The sequence below is a fragment of the Rhineura floridana genome, chromosome 3, assembly GCF_030035675.1.
Source record: "Rhineura floridana isolate rRhiFlo1 chromosome 3, rRhiFlo1.hap2, whole genome shotgun sequence".
In the NCBI taxonomy this organism is placed as follows: Eukaryota; Metazoa; Chordata; class Lepidosauria; order Squamata; family Rhineuridae; genus Rhineura; species Rhineura floridana.
Genome location: NC_084482.1, coordinates 103,069,761 through 103,090,847, shown reverse-complemented (window position 1 = coordinate 103,090,847; position 21,087 = coordinate 103,069,761). Strand labels below are relative to the sequence as shown.

The 21,087-nt window shown below is 39.7% G+C and overlaps 1 protein-coding gene across 20 annotated transcripts in view; it reads right to left on the bottom strand.

Moving 5' to 3' along the window:
- Positions 1-4,039: 4,039 nt before the first annotated feature.
- Positions 4,040-21,087, bottom strand: part of JADE2 (jade family PHD finger 2) — a 220,966-nt gene continuing 203,918 nt past the window's right edge. For all 20 annotated transcript variants that reach the window (XM_061617123.1, XM_061617116.1, XM_061617118.1 and 17 more), the window contains 2 exons: positions 11,035-11,163; positions 4,040-9,611 (listed from right to left, as the gene is read on the bottom strand). In XM_061617123.1, the coding sequence (XP_061473107.1) occupies positions 8,725-9,611; positions 11,035-11,163 (1,016 nt within the window). In that variant the 3' untranslated portion in view covers positions 4,040-8,724. The remainder of the gene's footprint in view (positions 9,612-11,034; positions 11,164-21,087) is intronic.

The following is a 21,087-nucleotide window of genomic DNA, read 5'->3' as shown; positions in this document are numbered from 1 at the left end:
TACTTGGTGGTGGTGGTGGCAAACTGGAGAGGGGGTTTGTTACAAGGAGTGCTGGTGCCATGCCTCCTTTATTCCTGAGGATGCTGCCATAGCAGTGTCCCTGAGGTAATGACTTCTGGCAAATGTACTGAGCATGCTCACAAAAACATCTTCGGAGTCAGGCTCTCTGGGAAATGTAGTTTTTCAGGGGTCTTGGGGTCTATGTAGTTGCTGCTCAAGCATTCTTTAAAGTATAAGCTGTTTGCTAGGCAACTTATCAATAAATACATTCTCAGGGATAATGGAGGCCCTGGTGCTAGGTTTCCCGTGCTGCTGCCATTGCCAGCATGTTAGAATGGGAAAGAGAAGCAATAGCTGTGGCAGTGGAAGGGCAATTGATGATGCCAGGTCCATTATGACCTGGGTCCAGTGTCCAAAAGTAAGCAATTTACTGACTGCTTTAAATGTTGTGATCTCAACTATCTAAATAATCCACAATTCTAAATAATATGTCTACAGCCAACCCTGTACTTTGCTGGAGCAGTTGAAAATGTTAAGTGAAATGGCACAAAATTAAGAACATAAGAAAAGTCTGCTGGATTAGGCCTGTGGCCCATCTAGTCCAGCATCCTGTTCTTACCGTTTGCAGGACCTGAGTGCAAGAGCACTCTCTCCTCCTGAGGTTTCCAGCAACTGATATTCGGAAGCATACTGCCTTGGAATGTGGAGGGAGAGCATAGCCATTACGGCTAGTAGACACCGATAGCCTATTCTCCTTTAATTTGTTTAATCCTCCTTTGAAGCCATTTTACTGCCTCTTGTGAGTATGAACTCCACAGTTTAACTATGCACTATGTGAAGAAGCACTTTTTAAAAATCTGGCCTGAATCTTACAACACTCAGCTTCACTGGATGTCCAAGTTCTAGTGTTATGAGAGGAGAAAAACTTCTATTTTCTCCATGCCATGTATAATTTTATACACTTCTATCATGCCACCTCTTACCTTTTCTCTAAACTAAAAAAGCTCCAAATGATACCACCTTTCCTCATAGGGGAATCATTCCATTCCCTTTATCATTTTGGTTGCCCTTTTCTGAACCCCTTCCAGCTCTACAATATCCTTTGTGAGGTGACCAGAACTATACACAATATTCCAAATGTGGCTGCATCACAGATTTGTATGACGGCATTATAATATTGGCAGTTTTATTTTCAATACCTTTCCTCATGATCTCTAGCATGGAATTTGCCTTTTTCACAGCTGCTGCACACTGGGTTGACATCTTCATTGAACTATCCGCTACAAGCCCAAGGTCTCGTTCCTGGTCAGTCACTGTCAGTTCAGACCCCATGAGCTTATATGTGAAAGCAATCTGTTTTGCTTCAATATGCATCACTTTACATTTGGTTACAATGAATTGCATTTGCCATTTTACTGCCCATTCACTCAGTTCGGAAAGATCCTTTTAGAGCTCTTTGCATTCTTTTTTGTTTGAATAACCTTGAATAATTTAGTATAATCAGGAAACTTGGCCACCTCACTGCTCATCCTAATTCTAGATCATTTATGAACAAGTTAATAAGCATCGGTCTCAATACCTATCCTTGGGGGACTCCTTTCTATAGCTTTCCATTGGGAGAATTGTCCATTTATTCCTACTCTCTGCTTCCTGTTGCTTAACCAGTTCCTGATCCACAAGAGGACTTTGCCTTGTATTCCGTGACTGCTAAGGATACTCAGGAATCTTTGGTTAGGTACTTTGTCAAAAGCTTTTTGAAAGTCTAAGTACACTATGTCCACTGGATCACCTCTATCTATATGCTTGTAGACATTCTCAAAGAATTTTAATATTGATACAGGACTCATTCTTGCAGAAACCATGCTGGTTCTGCTTCAGCAAGTCTTGTTCTTTTATATGTTTGGTTGTTTTTTCTTAAACAATACTTTCTACCAGATTTCCTGGGACATATGTTAAGCTAACCAGCCTGTGATTTTCAGAATCCCCCTGCCCCTCCAGATCCCTTTTTAAAAATTGGTGTTGCATTGGCCACTTTCCACTCCTGGAGATTCAAAGGTAGTACAAAGCCTAGCAGCACAATCTAGATACAGTATTCTGAAGACAGAGCGTCAGCTTAAACATGTTGATCATGCAATAAAACAACCGAAATTAGTGGAACCATGCTTTTCTCTAAAGGTTTCTTCTCCACTGGGATAAAGCAGCAAATGAACAGATCAGAACTTGGGGTGTCTCTCTTTTGGGGTTATCAGTACTTTTCTCCACTGTTTTAATGTTTCTCTTATTATCATCAACCATGTTTGTACGATTACAGTTAAAGGGCAAAGCCTTTAACTTTTATTTTGCTCAAGGTTCACTCAATCAATAGATTTGAGATGATCGGCCCCACACACATTTCACTATGTATTTATGTATTGCTTGCTGGCTGTGCCTATGTAAACACAGTGAAATAAACTTGTATATACTTGGGACGTGTCAAGATGATCAGTTGCTGGGGAACAGTAGTAAGAGAGACGATTGCTTTCATGCCCCATGTGGAGCTTCCCAGAGGCATCTGGTTGGTCACTGTGGGAACAGGATGCTGGACTTGATGGGCTTTTCATTCCATTTATCTTACGTTGACGAGTTTTCCCCTACATTGACGTTCTCTCTGTGTAGGAAAGTAGTCCTTAGAATGTAAGTCCTTACATTCAGAACTGAAAATTCAGAAAATAACTGTCCACCCCCACCCCCAGGACTTTCCCTTTCCACCCTTTGCCAATGGAAAAATGGGAAAAGTTGGGAACCACTGACCCCCCCTTAAATATTTTCTTTTGGAATGAGTGAAATGCTTTTTAAGACCTAGTTTTATACTCAAAATGTGTAACATGAAAATGTGTATATAATCTACAACATCAGAGAATGATACTTTCTGTCTATATATTATGTAGACATCTACTACAGTGAAATCTAGAGTACTGCCATCTATATGAGAAGAGCATGCAGGGCCTTTACTGTTTGGGAATTGCTGCTTACCTTCTTTGTGCAACCTCTGATCTACTTTGGAGCAACTTTGCAGCAACTGTGGAGAAGAATCCTATCCCTGATGTTGTTTTGATCCGGCCCCTCCATTGACATTGGCTTTTATCTCTCCAAGTAACTGTGACACAGGCATCCTGATACAAAACACTGCAATCTTATGCATGTCTACTCAAGTACCTTTGGATTCAATGAGATTTACCCCCAGGTAAGATTGGCTAAGGAATTATATTCTTGTGCCTGCAGTCCTGTGTGCACTTACCTGGGAGTAAACTCTACCAAACAGTGTGTAAACATACAGAGGACTGCATTGTTTACATGGTTTGAAGGGCTTGGACCCTGCTGTTTAAAAAATGAAAGGGATACATCGCTTTGTATCCTTAGGATGTTGAATTCTACAGCTAATACTACATTCTGAAGCTTTTCTGCACTTTCACAGACCTGTGGCAAACACATAGCATCACTATTATGGAACTGAAATATAATTATGCCCTCAGTCATGATAGAAACTAATTAAAGTTGCATATCAGAGAATCATAGAATAGAGTTGGAAGGGGCCTATAAGGCCATCGAGTCCAGCCCCCTGCTCAATGCAGGAATCCAAATCAAAGCATTCCCGACAGATGGCTGTCCAGCTGCCTCTTGAATGCCTCCAGTGTTGGAGAGCCCACTACCTCTCTAGGTAATTGGTTCCATTGTCATATGGCTCTAACAGTTAGGAAGTTTTCCCTGATGTCCAGTCGAAATCTGGCTTCCTGCAACTTGAGCCCATTATTCCGTGTCCTGCACTCTGGGACGATTGAGAAGAGATCTCGCCCTCCTCTATGTGACAACCTTTCCTGTACTTGAAGAATGCTATCATATCTCCCCTCAGTCTTCTCTTCTCCAGGCTAACTAATCTAACTAGTTACTAACTAGTCTAAGAGTCACTACTACCAAGGATTTATGGGAATATTGAAAGGTTACTCCTTTTGATATGGCGATGAGTTAGTTCTGTTGAGTACTCAATATCCAGGCAAAAGTACACAGAAAACACAGCTTTATTGACTGCATTTGCCAACACACTGAAGAATGCAAAGGTATTTCTTTTTTTATAAGCAAATGGGCCATGGTCCCAATGTGTATTAAAGCATACACTGAATCGAAAGATGATGAAAATTATGGCAGACAGACCTATTCCAAAGCAACACAAACAGCATGCATAATACAGCTTTCACACAGAGAACAACTTTGATACATTATATTGCTTTAAGGATTAACTAACATGGAAAATGTACAAAAGGAGAAATAGGATTTTGCATTAATGAAAAATACATTTTTTCTCTACAAAGGAATTTCTAATACAAGAAAATAAATATTGCAACATAAGCCAAAAATAATTTAAAATTGCTCTTTTCAATATATTTTCAATATTTCTCTTTTATATTAACAAATGGCACATCACTTTCTTTGAAACAAAGAAAACAGAAGGGCTTTGCCTCCTGTGACATTCATATCATTTCCTGTAACTGATATGGAGTGGGCCTGTTTTGCAACTGTGTGGAATGGAGCAAAGTATACAAGAGTTTTCTTAAAGAACAACCAAATTAACACACCTACCTGGTAACAAGAAATAGGAGTTTTTTTGTGACAGCTTGCAAAGACCTCACTTCTGCAGAAATGGTTAATTCTCAATTGCATTTTGAGGAAAAGCGCCGCCAAATAATAGCTTCATTTTATTTTTTAATAATAAATGTAAAAATCTTCAAGAGATGCCATAAAAACATCCCAGAAAACCTAAGTGGGGAAAGCGAGTGTGAAAGTCCAAATCATCTCTAAGGAAATGCATTCCATTTATTCAATGCTGAGATTTTAAAAGCAAGATTTGATTCTTGCTGATGAACAAAAAAGAATAATTATTACAATGTTAATGCCGAAGCAAGATGCTGCTTTTCCAGTGGAAATGCATTTCACCCTTTACAGTGCAAATACATACCAATGCTTAAAGTTCACACATCATCTTAAAGACCTTTGCTTAATAAAATAGACAATTTATGCTATTTTCTCTGTTCATCTCAAAATACATTTACAGCTCATCAAAAATATTTTCCATGGACAATTTCTTCTTCTTTAACTTATGCAAATTTCTGTTGTTTCTTCAAGAAAAAAACAGGTGCAAAACAGCAAAGCAAGATTGGTGTTCTTAAAAGAATTTTAAGTCATATGCAGATAGCTTCAACTGAACATGAGTGAACATCTAGGGTCCCAGTGATATTACTGGAGATCCTATGAAAGAATCAGAGTTGGAACTCATTTAACATAAATCAGTGCTGGATTTTCACTGTCAGAAAAAAAAAATCCCTGTTCATTAGTAATGTTTTTTGCTATGAAATTCCTGGGGCAGCCAGCCAGATAAAACTCAATGTCAAAGGTGAGTTTGGACTAACTATATGGAACACTTTTGTGAGCAAGCGCTACATTTCACTAGTAATGTAGTAGCTTACACAGGCTCCTCTATAACTCCAGAGTCCATACCTTGTTCTAAGGCACTCGCTGGCTGTCAGCGTATCTGTAGAGCTCTTTTGTTATATTAAGAGCATTATTGCCAGTCCAAGCACACTAAAAAAAATCCAAACCAAGGGATTCCTTAGCAGTTATGGGAGATGGGGCCTGCACCTGGGATTATATCACCTCCCCACACTTGTGTGCAGATGCCTCCTCTGGATCCAAGCCACGTCTGTGGATGGAAGGGCACTGCTTAATCTAACCAACTAGTTAACAACAACTTAAAATTCCTGACTCCTAGTAATGCTTGTGTAGCATTTCATCTCTCTCCATAAAACAAAGCCAAATGTGCCCCCCTTTATGTCCCTCATTGCACAGTCATGATAGCCACAAACATACAGATACATTATATGGAAAGGCTGTGATCCAAACCTTGATAGGGCTTTGGGTTTTCCATGTGAGCAGAGGTGACACTGTTCTCTTTCCATTCTGGAGGATACTCCAGGTGTGTAATCCCATGGTGTGTATAGAGCATTTCAGAGACTTTATGATCAGAGCCTCATACACGGATCAAAGGTATTAAGAGTGGGACATAGCATTTCTTTTTTTGTATATTTTTTTAAAAATGGTTTTGGTTCACAAGTACTTATTCACAGTAACAATGGAGTGTCTCAGAGTGCTACATGTAATCCAATAAAGGTACGTGCTGCTTTAGTTTGGTTGTTCTTTAAAACTGTCCCTTTTGCTACTGGTGAGCAGGCAAGTTATGCGGTAGCTGATGAATGAAGCTGTGTACAGTGAAATTTCTGGATTTCTCTCTCTCTTTTTAGCTATAGTTGAACTGAAGCACACGGAAGCAAGAGCAGCATATTGATTATTTGTATGACATAAATAGGATATTGTAGCTAAAGCCTAGCAAGCTTGATAAGATAAAACTAAGTCCTATTTACTGTATTTAACATTATCTCAACATACCAAGCCTTAATTAAGGAGCATAATTTACTTGCCAACCAATATGGGCTTGGCTAATGTCGAATTGTTTTATTTTAGTCAGTGCTTTTGAAAAAATCAGTTTGCAAACATAACTTCTCAAATCAGCAAAAACACTGATGTGTGTTTGGCTCCTGATTTTGGTTTCTTTCAGAATAAAGATTCTCCAAGTTGTAGCTCAACCGGAGTGATATTAAGGACTCTGAAAGGCTTGTAAAATGTCCGACTCTCAAAAAACCAAGGACAGCCAATATCTGGCATCAGAGAACATAAAACCAACATTGCTCAGAATGCAATGAGCAAAGAGCATCAGAAATCAAAATGGTGGGATGTGATCCAAATGATAAAAGCATCATCTTCAGCAAGCTTGCAACCTAATGCCTCAGCTGTGTCATGAACACTGATTTAGTCTTCTGTAGCTAAACAGCTCTCATCCCCCCCCTCCGACAAGTTTCCGGTTTCTGGCTGTGCTATTCTCAAAATATTCTTTGGCATCCATAAAATAATTTAACTGATTCATCTGAACAACTGCAACGTCTTTGTCTCCCCCAGTTTGAAAGTGATGGGTTAACAAGCAGAAGTGTCCCAGTATATATCTATATTTATATATACACACACATATTTAAAGTAACATACCAACAACAAAAAGTTTTAGTGAACTTCACTTTTCTTTTTGTTTTTGTTCCCTGAGCTCACACTGGGGTCACTCCCATAAAGCATGTTGCAAACCTTAACCATGACCTTTGAAGCCAAAAGTGAAGTAATGGTGTAATTAAGTGCAAACATGGAAAATCTGTGTGACTCATAGGTAATATGGGCTTTTGAATGATACTTAAGGCGTATTAGAGACAATTTAGGCGCAACATTATTGAAATATTTAGAATGATGACTTCTGTAAATCACCCTCCTATGATGAGTCAACGGCTTCCTACTAGGATTTCAATTTTAAAATGGAAGGATGGAAAGGGAAGAAAGCCATCAATTTAGTTATAGTGTTTAGAGAAAGAAACAAAATGGCAAAGGCAAATGGTTCAATTGCCTCTCGATGTCTACAGCCAAACGATTGACCCCTTGTGAACAGAGAAAGCTTCCATGTTTAGCTCCCTGATCAGGTGTGCCATAATTTGGGTATTTACGTTTAAAGTGTAGACTTGAGCTCTTTTGCCAGATTGGGAACTGAAGCTATTGGATTATTTAAAAAAAAAAAACTCTAGCAGATTTATGGAGTTGTCTTCCGACTCTGATCTCTATTTTGGCCCAAGTGTTTTACTAAAAGGCTACTTTCATCAACCTGAGCAAATTATGGGAATTGCTTCAGACAACCAAAGGTTTAGGTTTTACCAATAAATAAAATCAAAAGTTACTCAGGCAGGATACCAATAGAGAGCAGAGCAGCTTTAAGAAAGATATCTCATTATTTTCTCTACTGAGAGCCTTGAATGAGAATTGATAGTACTACCCAGCTGATAAGTTGGAGTGATAGGGCTAAATCTTGGTCTTGGGCCCTTGGACGGACTCTGATCAAACTGGAGAGGTGAGAAAGAAAAATCAAGGATTTAATAGACTATAAAAACAATGTTGTATTCCTCCATTCATTAAGTGCTTTCTTCAAATAAGCTTGTTGTGCTTCTTTAAAAAATAATCGCTTATTTTACTTCATAGCTGCACACACACAGGCATACACTCTGACAGATCCCACACATATGCGCGCACACATACACTCTCCGAATTTATTTTTCCATTAAGTTCTGTGTATATAGTTGGCTACTGTAGTAGTACCTCCATTCTGAAGCCTGCCAAACAGAGGAAACACCAGGCAGACCATGAAATCTGTTCACTTGGTTTAAATAATGCCCATAAAACTGTCCTCCCTGCATGAACAACAGATACTGGCAATCTCAGGCCTCCTCATTAAAATACTAGGATGTCCTGCTCACTACCAGCAAGCACAAGTCCCTCATAATGCACATGCTTGCATTTCGTTAAACTATGATATGCAAGTTTTGACTAAGAAGGGCTAGCTACTGTTACAGTATATAAGTTGGTGAAGCTTTGAGCCGTTTCTCAGGCATATAGAGAAGAGGAACAACAACAGTTCTCAATTTTTCGACTATATATACAAATTAAAAACAACAAACCAAAACCCTCTGTTATGATACCAGGCGGAAATTAGACATGGCAGTTGTAACTGGATTTAGGCCTCACAGAGCTGTCACAATTGGTCTATCTGGCGTATTAGGATGCCAAAATACTCATTCTGAAATTATCCTCATTTCCTGAATCTAACTGACTATGGTGACCTCTGCCGCTACCAGATTCTGTGTCAGAGTCGCTCATTTCTGCATCTGAGAAGTAGCCATCAGTCTCATTGTCAAAAGGGTGCAAAATAACCTTAGATCTTTCACTTCCTGAAGGTCCATTAACCATCTCAGGCTTCTGTGATCTCCAAGTCCCTCTGCTCTCTTTTGGTAATTTGAACCTCACTACTGTTTTCGGACTACCTACAGAATCAGGCACTTTAACCAGGGGTATGGGATCAGATGGGGTATATTTCAGTGGTTCCTCATCATTGCTTAGCTTACTTATCAGACTCTGGGAGGCTTGAGAATCATTTGCTTTTGGAAGTGGAGTTGCAGGATGTGAAGAGCCCTTCTTAGCTGACTTTTTCACTTCACATATCACTTTGCACTCTGGATGAAGTTTGTCCATACCTTTCTCTGCCTTGCTGTTTCTTAAATCATGGGGTGAAGACTTTGTGGTGCTATCTGACACAGAACTTACATTAGTCCAGTGATTTGAATCCTCTTCTTGGTGTCTCTTAAAGATGGTATTCAAGCAATTTCTTGCAGTTTTTTTCTTAGCGTGTGTTCGCATTTTGCTCTTAGCTTTCTTTGTTGTGTCACTCTGCTTCAACGGGGACTTCAAGGAATGGTCCATCATAAAACTTAGCAGGGTCTCTTCATCTTGTAAAAGTTCCTCAGAAAGGCCTGGGGTGGTGTCTTCATGATGGCCACTGTTCAGGGACCACTCACTCATTGCCATGTTCTCTGTGGTAATCTGTACAGATTGAGCCAGCCAGTTGTTGAAGAAGGTCCCATCAATGGGAAAGGAAGTTGACAAACCTATACAAATAATGGGTAGAGAAAGCATAAAACAGCTTAGCAGTCAGTACAAATTTAATCACTGTTGTAAACGGCAGTTCTGTTCCATTTGAAATGGTTTGGTTTTGTAATTGTAACTGTTTTATTGTTTTTATAATTGTATATATTTTATTGTTGTAGCCCACCCTGGGACCTTACAGTGAAGGGTAGCTAAGAAATCTTATAAATACATAAATAAATATTGGGGGTGATAATTAGGCATGCGGAAGTTTTAGGAAAAACTAACGCAACATGTGACACTACAGATAATAGATATCTAAGATTGGTCAGTCTGGAGAAGCCTGACATCAATTTGTATCAAATACTTTATCATAGCTGAATACAAAACCCTGATATAGAAAAATGAAGCTCTATAGTTTGGATAAAGTGAACAGGAGGAGAATCAGAAGCCCTACACCTGGGGTCTCCAACATGGCATCTGCAGATGCCACAGCGCATCCCAATTTTTCATTATTTTTAAATAGAGGTTTTTCACCATGGGTGTTGCTGGGCTGGTTGGAAGGCCTCCAGACACTCCACTCTTTCATCTCCCTTTCCCCAGAATTCCTCTGGGCCCCACAAGGGGGTGCTTTGACTGCTTTTTTTGGTTTCTTCGGGGGTGTTTTTTCCTGTTCTGTGGGGATTATTTACTGGGGTTTTTTTGTTTCTGTTTTGCTTTGGGGTGTGTGTAGCTGTTTTGCCTGTTGTTTGAGGGGGAGGGTCTGAGCATCACTCGTTTTTCTTCTGTGAAATGGGTATTTCGTGGTGCCCGTAACAGCTTCAGGAAGGTTGGGTACCCTGTTTTACGCAGATGGCAACTCTTTGACTTGGACAAACTACCTAGGAGTGAGTGGATGGATATATTACGATTGAAATAGCTAACTCTTTTCACTGAACACACGGAGTTCACAAATATGCTAGTACTTTTTTATCCTCATAACACATTGGTTGGATACAGTGAACTAGTAAACCTCAGGATCAGAATTCAATCCAAGTTATGTCAGGATAAGCAGGAGATAACACCTAAACAAATTCAGTTCTGCTAAAGGAGTCCTTTTGAAGACTATTTCACTAAGCAGCAGAGGGTCTTTCTTTCTTGAATGTTTAAATCACTCTATAATACACATCATAATCAGGGTTCCCGAGTGTGTAGAAGCCTCAATTTCTCCCTGCAGATGTACATGCTGTACACTTGATGCCAGTGAACATAGCTAGCTGGCATGCACAATGCAAGGGGCATGGCTACCTGGCACAGTCCTGCTCACATAACTGTTTATTGTGTAAATAAAAAGTTCTAAATGGGCCAGCTGTTAAGCTTTTCCCCATAAGCTCCCTTGGTAACATTCTGAAGCCTCTTCTAACCACGCTGCATGTTTTAAAGCTACATTTTTAAAGCCAAACTTACCCAGTTGTCCCAGTACCAACTCATTCCCTGATTTCCTTTTTTCTTTCTTCTCAGGACTGCTTTTCCTATCATCTCTTCCTTTTCTTTTTGGGTCACTTCTCCTTCCCTTCGTTTTCTTCCCGGTTTGCTCTGTTTAAGTTTAAAAAGAGAGACAGTTAATAATAAACACAGTAAATTAACAACATAATCAAGAAATGGATAAAAGATGACTTCCCAGGAGGATCCCTCCGCCTGTGCAGCTCTGAGACGGGCTCCCGTCTTGGATGAAACTTTTTCAGTTTTAAATCCAGTCAGAAGGGTCTTTTTTGACTGGGGATAATTCTTCCGGATAAGGAAGAAACGTGAGATTTCCCACACAGCTTTGTTGTGATTGTTGGAGACTGGAATTCGTCAGAATTGTCTGTGAAAGAAGGTCTTCCAGCAGCTCGGATGGAGCGAGGATTTCTAGCTAGCACAGCTGAATAAGTGACCCGTTTTTTTTTCTTTAAAAAAACGGACTAACAGGCAAGCATTCTCCTGTCAACGCTTATTACTTTCTTATCTATACAGTTAAAGAGATTTGTCAGAGAATCAGCAATTAAGAAAACTTGGGTGAGTCAAAACTCTCCTTCTCTTTTACTCACGGAACTAAGGGGGAAGAAAATAAAAATAGCCTATCTTTTTTTTTATTGCAAAAAGCTGACATGGAAAATAGCATTATAAAGATTACAACGGATGAGGGGTTTCTGATTGGAAGAGAAAAGAAAAATCTTTTTGATTTATAAGACTTTTGTGTAATATATGTCTGGGACTATTTTTTCTGATCTACTTTTTTTTTTTGACGAATCTGCTCATTCTTTCTGCTACTAGTTAATTGGACGCTGTGAACTAAAGCTGTTTTTGCACTTCTGGGCATATAACAGATAAGGGCTGTCTAGAGTGTGACGCCAGTTGGTTTGAAAGATTAACTCCTTTGTAACTGGATAAAGAAATAAACTGCTCTTTGCTTGGGGCATTGAAAATTGAAGGAGTTTTGTTCCTTTGGCTTTAAGAATGACAATTAAGAAGATCATGGATGTACAAGAAGGGACTTTATCTTTAGACATGTTTCAGAAAATAATGAATGGGATTAAGTCAATAAAACAAGAACTGAGAAATAATAGTCAAGCGTGGAGAATTGAATTTGACGAAATGAGACAGGAGCTGAAAGAAATTCAGGATTCTATGAGAAAGGAGAATAAAGATAGATCTGGAAAACCAAAAAAGGATGAAAGAGAAATTAAAGGCAAGGTTCAAACTATGGAGATTGGATTCAATATGGACATGGAAAAAGATTTGGATTTCCTGGCTGTGATGGATCCTGGAGACAAATATTACGGTTTGGAACTCAGCGCTGTCCCTGAAGAAATTGAAGAGATTGGAGATAAAGATATTATCGGTTCAAAAAAATTCCTGGACTGGAAGGATTTGATGGAACTTGAAATGGAGAAAGTTAACAGAATTAATCCCTGTTTTGTGTCAATGGAAAAATCTTCAAGAGATGTGCTAGTGTATCATGTAAAAAAGAGGAACAGAGATGCGGCTTTGCAACAATACTTCAGTGATACGTTCGGAATTGATGGCAAGAAAATATCTGGGATAAAGGAAATTCCTATCAGACTCTTATTATATGACTATGACAGCAAGATTATTGGATGCGTAAAGACGGAAGATGGAACCAATACGGATAATGGAAGAAGAGCGATTTGAAATTACTGGACTTAGTAGACTTGATGAGTTGGATTAATTGACATGTTTATCTAGAAAAAAAATTGATGGACATATATCTCAAGGATTGGAAACTTCTCTTTGACTTTTTGTGGAAGAATAAAATGATATGATGTTAATGAGATTTGAAACCAATTAAGATAACCGCTGGAGGAAGGTGATTTTATAATCTATTAAGAGACAGGCTTGTTATATATTATAGATTTATAGCTGAACTACGATAAATCGGAAGTCAATATTTTTATATTTTTTTCTTTTTTTATTGTATTAGTTATTGATTTGTGTTTTTTCTTTTTGTATTGTTTTGGTTTTGAAAATTTGAATAAAAATTAATTGGAAAAAAAAAGAAATGGATACAAGACGCAGGAAACAAAGAAGAAACGAAGTGGACCTTTAATGAAGCATTAAAATGGTTGTTGGTAGAGCATGGATCTTATGCGGAGAAATGGTTTACCACCATTTTAGGCAAATGGACTTTGCAAACTTCAGTCTTAGATCCTAGGAGCATAAGTATGCACATTGTGATCCTAGGCACACATATATTGGGACCTTTTTCTGAGAAATATGCATAGGATCACTGACACTTGGATGCAACTAAACATGTATGATTTAAACCAATTTCCTACCCTTGAAGTCAGGCACTAGTGGAGCCAATCTGGCATTCCTGCCAGTGTGTTTCCACCACACCAATTTTTTCTCTCCCAGCACACCACAGCAACAGTGGGAGCCTGGTAAGCAGTGCTACTCTGCTCCGTCTCACCAACAACTACCAGCTGCTGCAGGTCAGAGCAGATAATGCTGAGCTAATGGACAAATAACCTCAGGTGGATATAAGGCAGCCCTGTAGCCAGGGAGGGGCAAATGGGGGCAATGCCACCCCAGAGCTGTGCTTCGCCCCCTCTAGAATTTTGGGGAATTTTTTTTTGACATGACAGACAATGACAACTTTCATTTAAAGAATGATAGCTTGTTTTAAGAATAGGAGCAATTTAAGAATAGAACCCTCTGAAAAATTCAGTAAACAAGACAGGGTAAGTGCACAACGAAAGCCTCATCTGGAACAGCCCCCGCAGTCTGCTCACTCAAGATTTTCCCTAACTGTGAGGGTGGATTTTTCATGGTCCAAGTCACCCTATAATTACTTAAAAAATGAAATGGACTGCCTTCAAGTCAATTCCGACTTATGGCAACCCTATGAATAGGGTTTTCATAAGTGATCCTGAAAAAAACAGCCTATATAGTAACATAACCCTTGAAGAGTTAAATATTAGAACTTTGTATTATGGTCTAGAGCTGGATTCCACCCCCTGGACTTTCCTTTGCTCTGGTTTTCAGTTTTGTTGTCTACCCAGCCATGTTCTACAAGCATGTTTGTTTGCCTCAGAAAGAAGTAAGTTTGTTTATTCTGCAGTTATTATAATTCACTAATAGGCAAAAAACCTTGCGGTTTAAGAACGTACTTATAGCCAACAGATATTTCTATCAAACTTTAAAAAGCAGGGAAATTGGGCAGCTACAGTGAATGCACCAGGGGAGCAGGAGACCTGACCTCCTCTCTGAGATATTGTACACATTTGTCAAAAAGCAAACACAATTTGGGTTGGTCTTTCACAGTCCAATCCATTTCCTGTGTAGCTTGGAAGAATTTGGTAACATGTGCCTCTGAGCATATGGTGAGTGGCTCCATCTCCAAAGATGGAGAATTACATTTTTGTATGTTTGTTGGTGTTCTTCTTACTTTGCTTCTTTCCTGTTACTATCGTTTCTACAGAGAACCTAATCTAGAATTTTTTTATTTCCCTCATTATTCATCCTAGAAATCTATGTCAAATTTATTTTTATTAATTTTAAAGCCTTTTTATTGGTCAATGTCATATGATGGTGAAGACAGTCTTTTGTGTTTCAAATTGCAGGTTATGTTCTATTTCTATTTTGGCTGCTTTAACAGTTGAATCTGAAACTGTAGTTTGATGTAAAATCAGTCTGATTACAATATGTTGCTTGCTACTTCAAAAATGATTCTAACTATTGGAAAAAACAAACTTGGCCTGCCCAAGATGCATGTTTTCAGCCTATGTTTAAACCACTTCATTTAAGGCAAGGTGGGCACGGTCAATTAAAAACATAGAGCACACCTAGAATTTTGCTAGAATATATTTCACCTCCCACTGTTTTATCTTGTGCATATTGAGACATTCCTGATGTCCACTGAAGACTATTCTGCAAAATAGTCAGTGCCATTATTCCACAATTATTTTTTGAGTTTTTTTAGTGTAAATTTTGCGAAGTGTTGCTGTACTTCACATATTCACAGAAATAGAAGCAAAAGAAAATGATTTCCTATAGGAAACTTCACTACAATTGCAAAGTAAATCAGACATATGTAAAGTGACTCTCTGAACTATATCAACTGTCTTAATAATGTTGCTTCCTCCCTGCTAAAACAAGATCAGCACAGCAGATCTTCTTTCTATTATTTGGGCTGATTGCAGGTGTTGCAAATTTGTAGGGCAGTACGATATCTCTGCTTTTTAATCCAGGAGGTAAGAAATGGGATCCTGTGCAAGTTTGCTGAGAATGGATTGATTATTTGCATGCTTACTGAGTTCAGTGGGATTTACTTCCCTGCAATCATACTTAGGATAGGTGAAACTGACCACAGGGGATGGGAAGGAGAGGAAGGAAGGGATGGATGGCAGAGGGGAGGAGAGGGATGGGAGCAGGCAGAAGGGGAGGCGAGGAGAAGAGCAGGTTTGATCATTTGCATGTTTAATGAGTTCAGTGGGATTTACTCCCGTGCAATCATGCTTAGGATAGGTAAAACTGACTGAGGGGGAGGGAGGGAGAGATGGAATGGGCAGGGAAGGAGGAAGAAGGAAGAGGGGAGGGGAGGAGGAAGGGAGAGGAAAGGCAGGTCTGATCATTTGCATGCTTATTGAGTTCAGTAGGATTTACTCCTATGCAATCATGGTTAGGATAGGTAAAACTGGCTATGGGGGTGGAGGACGGGAAGGGGTTAGGAGAGGGAAGCAGAAAGGGAGGGAAGAGGGCAGCAGAAGAGGGAGAAGGAGATTAGAGGGGGAGGGGCAAAGGATGGGGGAGGGGAGGGCAGGTTTGATCATATGCATGCTTTTTGAGTTCAGTGGTATTTACTCCTGCGCAATCATGCTTAAGATAGGTAAAACTGACGATGGGGAGGAGTAGGGGGAGGAGATTGGGTGAGTGGGCACTGGGCAGAGGGGAAGCCCCTTTCCCTTTCCAAAGGAAAACTTTGTGAGCAGTATCATTGCTTGTCAGGGTTTCCCCCACCTTTTTATTCTACAGCAGCCACATGAAGGCTCCCATCCAAATTTAAACCAAAGCTGTCCCTGGCCACATTCACACCAGACTGTTATTTCATTTTAGGCAGTCATGGCTTCTCCCAAAGAATCCTGGGAAGTGTAGTTAGTGAAAGGTGCTGAGAGTTGCTAGGAGATGTCCTGTTCCCCTCACAGAGCTTCAGTCAGAGTGGTTGACTGTTAAACCGCTCTGGCCACTGGAGCTCGGTTAGTGGAATAGGTGTCTCCTCTCAGCACCCTTCACAAACTATACTTCCCAGGATTCTTTGGGGGAAGCCATGACTGTTTCAAATAAAGGTCTGATGTGGATGTGGCCCCCTGATTAGGCAAGCCCAGCAGCTGTGAGTCTGGCTTTTAGAACACTGACAGTTGGTTTTTACTGAGCATGCCCGACATTATCATTGAGTTCAAGCCAAACTTTCTTAAATTAATTAAAAATCAGCCAAGTATTCTTTTAACTTTTAAACTGCCGAAGATGAAGGTCAGAATATGGGACATGGTCAGTATCAGGATTACAGGTACTCTATGAACATGGCTGATTTTTAATGAATTGCAGCAGATTATGAGAACTCTTGACAGAAAAAAGTCCAAAAGGGATCTGGGTTTTTTCTCTCCTTTTTTAGACTTTGAACTCTCCATTCTCTCTGACTGTTTTGTGTATCACCATGAAGATTTACAGGGTTGTTAAGCATTTCTGAGTTCAGCACAATAAATTTTGCTTGCTTAAGCGTTTCTGAGTTCAGGACTATAAGTTTTATAAGGTTTTGTTTTCAAATGAGCTGATGGGAAGCATCAGAATGGGGAGGGGAGGTATTTTCAATTTAATATTGCAGAACGTGAAAAATCCATGCTGGCTATAGTATACAGCCATGAGAGGCTGTATAATGAGTACAGCAAGATTGGGTGCTTAGTGTCAAAGTGTGAAATAAAGAGGTAACTTAAACTGATCTGAAAAAATGGCTATCCTTTACTCTTTTAAAGCACTTATATAATGGCTATGTTGTCTTCTTTTTCTTGAGTACTTGATGGCAAAAGATGAAAACAGCCCGAGAGAAGTAGAAATGTTGCTGTGTACACTACAGTTAGACAGCTAGCTAGCTGGCTGCCCAGCCCCTCAGCCTGTAATTCAGGCCATATTTCTGATTTTCCCAATATGTGCAGCTCAGCATGAGGCCTTGTCAGTGCTTGTGGACAGAAAAATCAAACCAGCAGCCAGTAAAAAACCTCGTTTGATGTCACCAGCTAAAATGAATGTGATCACAGTCTTCAGCTGTAAATTATATTGGGGAAACAAGCTTACAAAAATAACATTGCTCTCACTTTGAATACCAGTGCCCTCAGGGCAGCTTATAATATTAAATAACAAAACAATTAAAACCAAATTTAAAATGGTCGCAGAATATCAATAAATGATTTGTAATTAATTTAAAATACCTGCCTAGTAAATCTACAAAGCACCATCTAACAACAGACCAATAAAAGAAGTAAATTTAAAGCAACAATCTGCCTCACTTTCTGCTGCTGGAATAGAAGTGTGGTGTGGAAGGTGAGGGCTGTCAGCATGCTGAAGTTTCCAGAACAGGGAATCCCCAACAGAGGCATCTACAGCTGAGAAAGCACTGCTCCTTGCCCCCTGCCAAATTTCCTCAGATCAAGAAGGGGCCATGGAGAACCCAGGTTAACAGGGGGAGTAGTATCACAAAGACATAACCTTCGTTAAATTGCCCAGGTTATTTAGGGTTTAAAGGTTAAAACCAGCACTTCAAATTGTGTTCAGAAATAAATAAGGAGTCAAGCCAGTGGTGTAATGTGCTCTCTTTGTCATTAACTTTGTGCGTGCACTTTTAGCTAATCAAAGTTTCTAGACCATCTTCAGTGATAGCTCCCTGTAGAGTATGTTACCATAGTGCTACCTGGAAGTTTCAAAGACACACACCAGTGGCTAGGCTGTCCTTCTTTAGAAGTGGCTATTGCTGGCAAACCAGGCTAAGCAAATAAATGGCACTGTCGGCCGTGGCTACAAATGGGAATCCAGCAGCATCCTCAGGCTGGGCACCTGATTCTTTAAGGAGCTGTATACAGGAGGGGGAAGCTGCTAACTCTCATTCACTAATCATTGCTCTCAGATATTTATTCAGAACTTCACTGCTCTCTTGAGGAAAGAAAAACAGAGATGAGTGTTAATTAGCATAACGGTGACACCACATTCCAAATCTCTAAACCATCTTTCCCAGGGACTGAAAAATATAATGTTGACAACTGTTGGGAAGACGATGGAAACCTGTGGTACCTCAAGTCCAAAAAGAATGGAGCAGCAGCCCCCCCCCCAGCATCTCTTTCTGGGATTTGACCTGGCCTGGCAGTAAGAGCTGGAACTGTTGCGAAGTGCTGCCTCAAAATGCTACTCACTAAAAAACCCGATCTCTTCAGACCAAACCTATAATGTTTAGACTAAATAACTGCACTGAATCGCACTCAATACATTGACAACTGAAATCCTAGAACGTAATTCTTGAGTGCTATTAGGAAATTCAATGAAAACTAAATTTAATTTATACAGAACAATTTGAATTTATTTCCCTTAGATGATTCATACTAACTTCAAGAGCATTCTCAATGAGGTCCTGATCAAGGCTGCAATCCTAACCCCACATACCTAAGAGTAAGCCTCTTCACATTCAGTAGAACTTATTTCCGGACAGACAAGGTTAGGATTGTGATGTAAATCCTGTTAATTTCAGGATGCTTGTTGAGGGGGAAAATGGGATGTCACGCTTTCACACTGGGACTATATTAAGGTGTCAGAGTGGCACTTGAAAAATAAATGTGCCCACTTCATTCTGCCCTTGGTGGACAGTTTGTTGCAAGAACATCAATAGTGGAATGCAAACACCCTGTGTTTTTTTTCCCACCTCATGAGGCCTTTACCTGTTTTGATGTTATGCTAGAGGTAGACAGCAGTTTGTAAACTGCTTGCTGTTAGATTTCTTGCTTAATGCAAGTGAATTACTTTAGCTACTGCTTCACGGTTAAAGTTACCAAGAGGGACACAGCAGTGTTACCCCCAGGTACAGATCAATAGTTTATGCTATTATGAACCTATTCCCAAGCCTCCAGAATAGACTGCTGTTAGAGAAAGAATATTGGAGTTGTGGTGGTTAAGCACTAGTGGCTTAAACCAATTAGACTGTTCTTGCTAGCCAACTGATACGGTTTTTAGAGGATTTACATTTCCAGGCATGCCAGTCAAAGATTTTTTCTTTCTTTCTCACAAGCACTCAACTGACGTCCAGGAAGAAAGAAAATCAAAATTGATGTTTGCTCAATTCCTGCCAGCTAACTGGAGAAGGGCAGACACATTTTTCACTTGACTTAACAAATAAAATATATGGCTTTGTTTATACGGCGCAAAGCTTCCAAACAGCAATATGAATGTTAGCCTTTCTGAAAAGGAAGCCTGTCAAAAGGAACAGCTGCATTTCAAAGCCTGACAGCTAGGGGGGTTGACTTTTCAGTTCACAGGAGATAAACAGAAAACTTCCCTTTTTAGGCTGGCAGCTCCCTTCCAGCTTTAAGAGACAATGCTTGCCTAAATGATTATTCATCAGTGGCAAAATAAACCCCAAGCTTAACTTTATGAGGGCGGCCTCCAAAAGTAAAGCATGCCGAAAGTATTTTCATCAAGATGTTGTTCATTAACCACCACGGTATAAAGTAATTAATAACCTATACTGGGCTAGTTATGGATGAGCAAGATTTTTCCCCTCCAGAAAAAAAAGAAAGGACATCTTGGGTCAATCTCAACAGTGCATTTTGTTTGGAAAGCAAACTCTTCTGTGCAACAACAACAGATTATCCATGACACTGATTTGTGTGCCAAATGAAATGCAATAAGAGTTGAGGACAATTTCGAAAGGCTACCAGCATCGTGCAGGTTTTTTATTCCAAACAATAACAGTCTGGCATGGCTATAATTCACAGGGTAACTACTTGCTGATGAAGTGATCTAATTGTTTTGTCTAATTGACCGTAATATTAATAATAAACAAGCAAATGTCCTCTGTCCCTTGTACCCAGGAATTGGTACAGACGTAAATGTCTTATGTGAAGTACAGTGAGCAATGTAGGGCCCACAGTGCCTCATCTTCCCATACACTGTCTCCTATCAAAAGCGCCACTTTATAGAAGCTCTGAAAGCAGCATCACCTAAAGTTTGCATAACAGTGGGGAGCTATGTGAGTTTTTGTTTTTTTTAAGTAGTTTTTGGGGGCATATTTGGGGACAAAACTAGATAAACGTTTCATAATTGCATTTTCAACCTCTTTAAATTTTGGAAAACAGCAACAGGACTGTGGTGCTGGGGGAGGGGACTTAAACCTTTTCCTTGTGACATTTTCCCAATGAAAATCTCCCCTGCAAGCTGATATTTGCCCCATTAGGAAAAAAACATACATATGCAGGCTGTGTAAATATAAGTTCTCCTTTACAGGGCAAATAAGCAGCTTCAAGGGAGAGGTGATTTCCATTAGGAAAATCACATGTGGAAAGCAGGGTCCTGATCCAGATAATTCCCCTCCTCCTAGAGTGTGTAGGGGTAGTATTTGCCAAACTATAAAGAGACAAGAAATCCAGTTATGTAGTTTGTATTAGAACATGAATTCTGGAGCAGGATGCATTGGAATCAGCCAGGTTCCACATTTCCCCCTCTAGGATTTATAGCTAACACTTCCTCAGATATTCTCAGAAATGCTGAGAGAAAATACATTTCTCAGAAACTTTGAAGGAAAAAGTTGCATCTGTCTAACTACTCCCAAGGAAAAGCAATCCTCACTCACCCTGTTCATCCCAATCTACTGTACAGATGATCAGAGAGCAGGCTGAGGATAGCATATGTACCTCAGGTGCATGTTAGGTGCTGAAGCAGTGGTGCCTAGCATTCACAAGAATTTCTGGGTTGCTAAATCAAAAG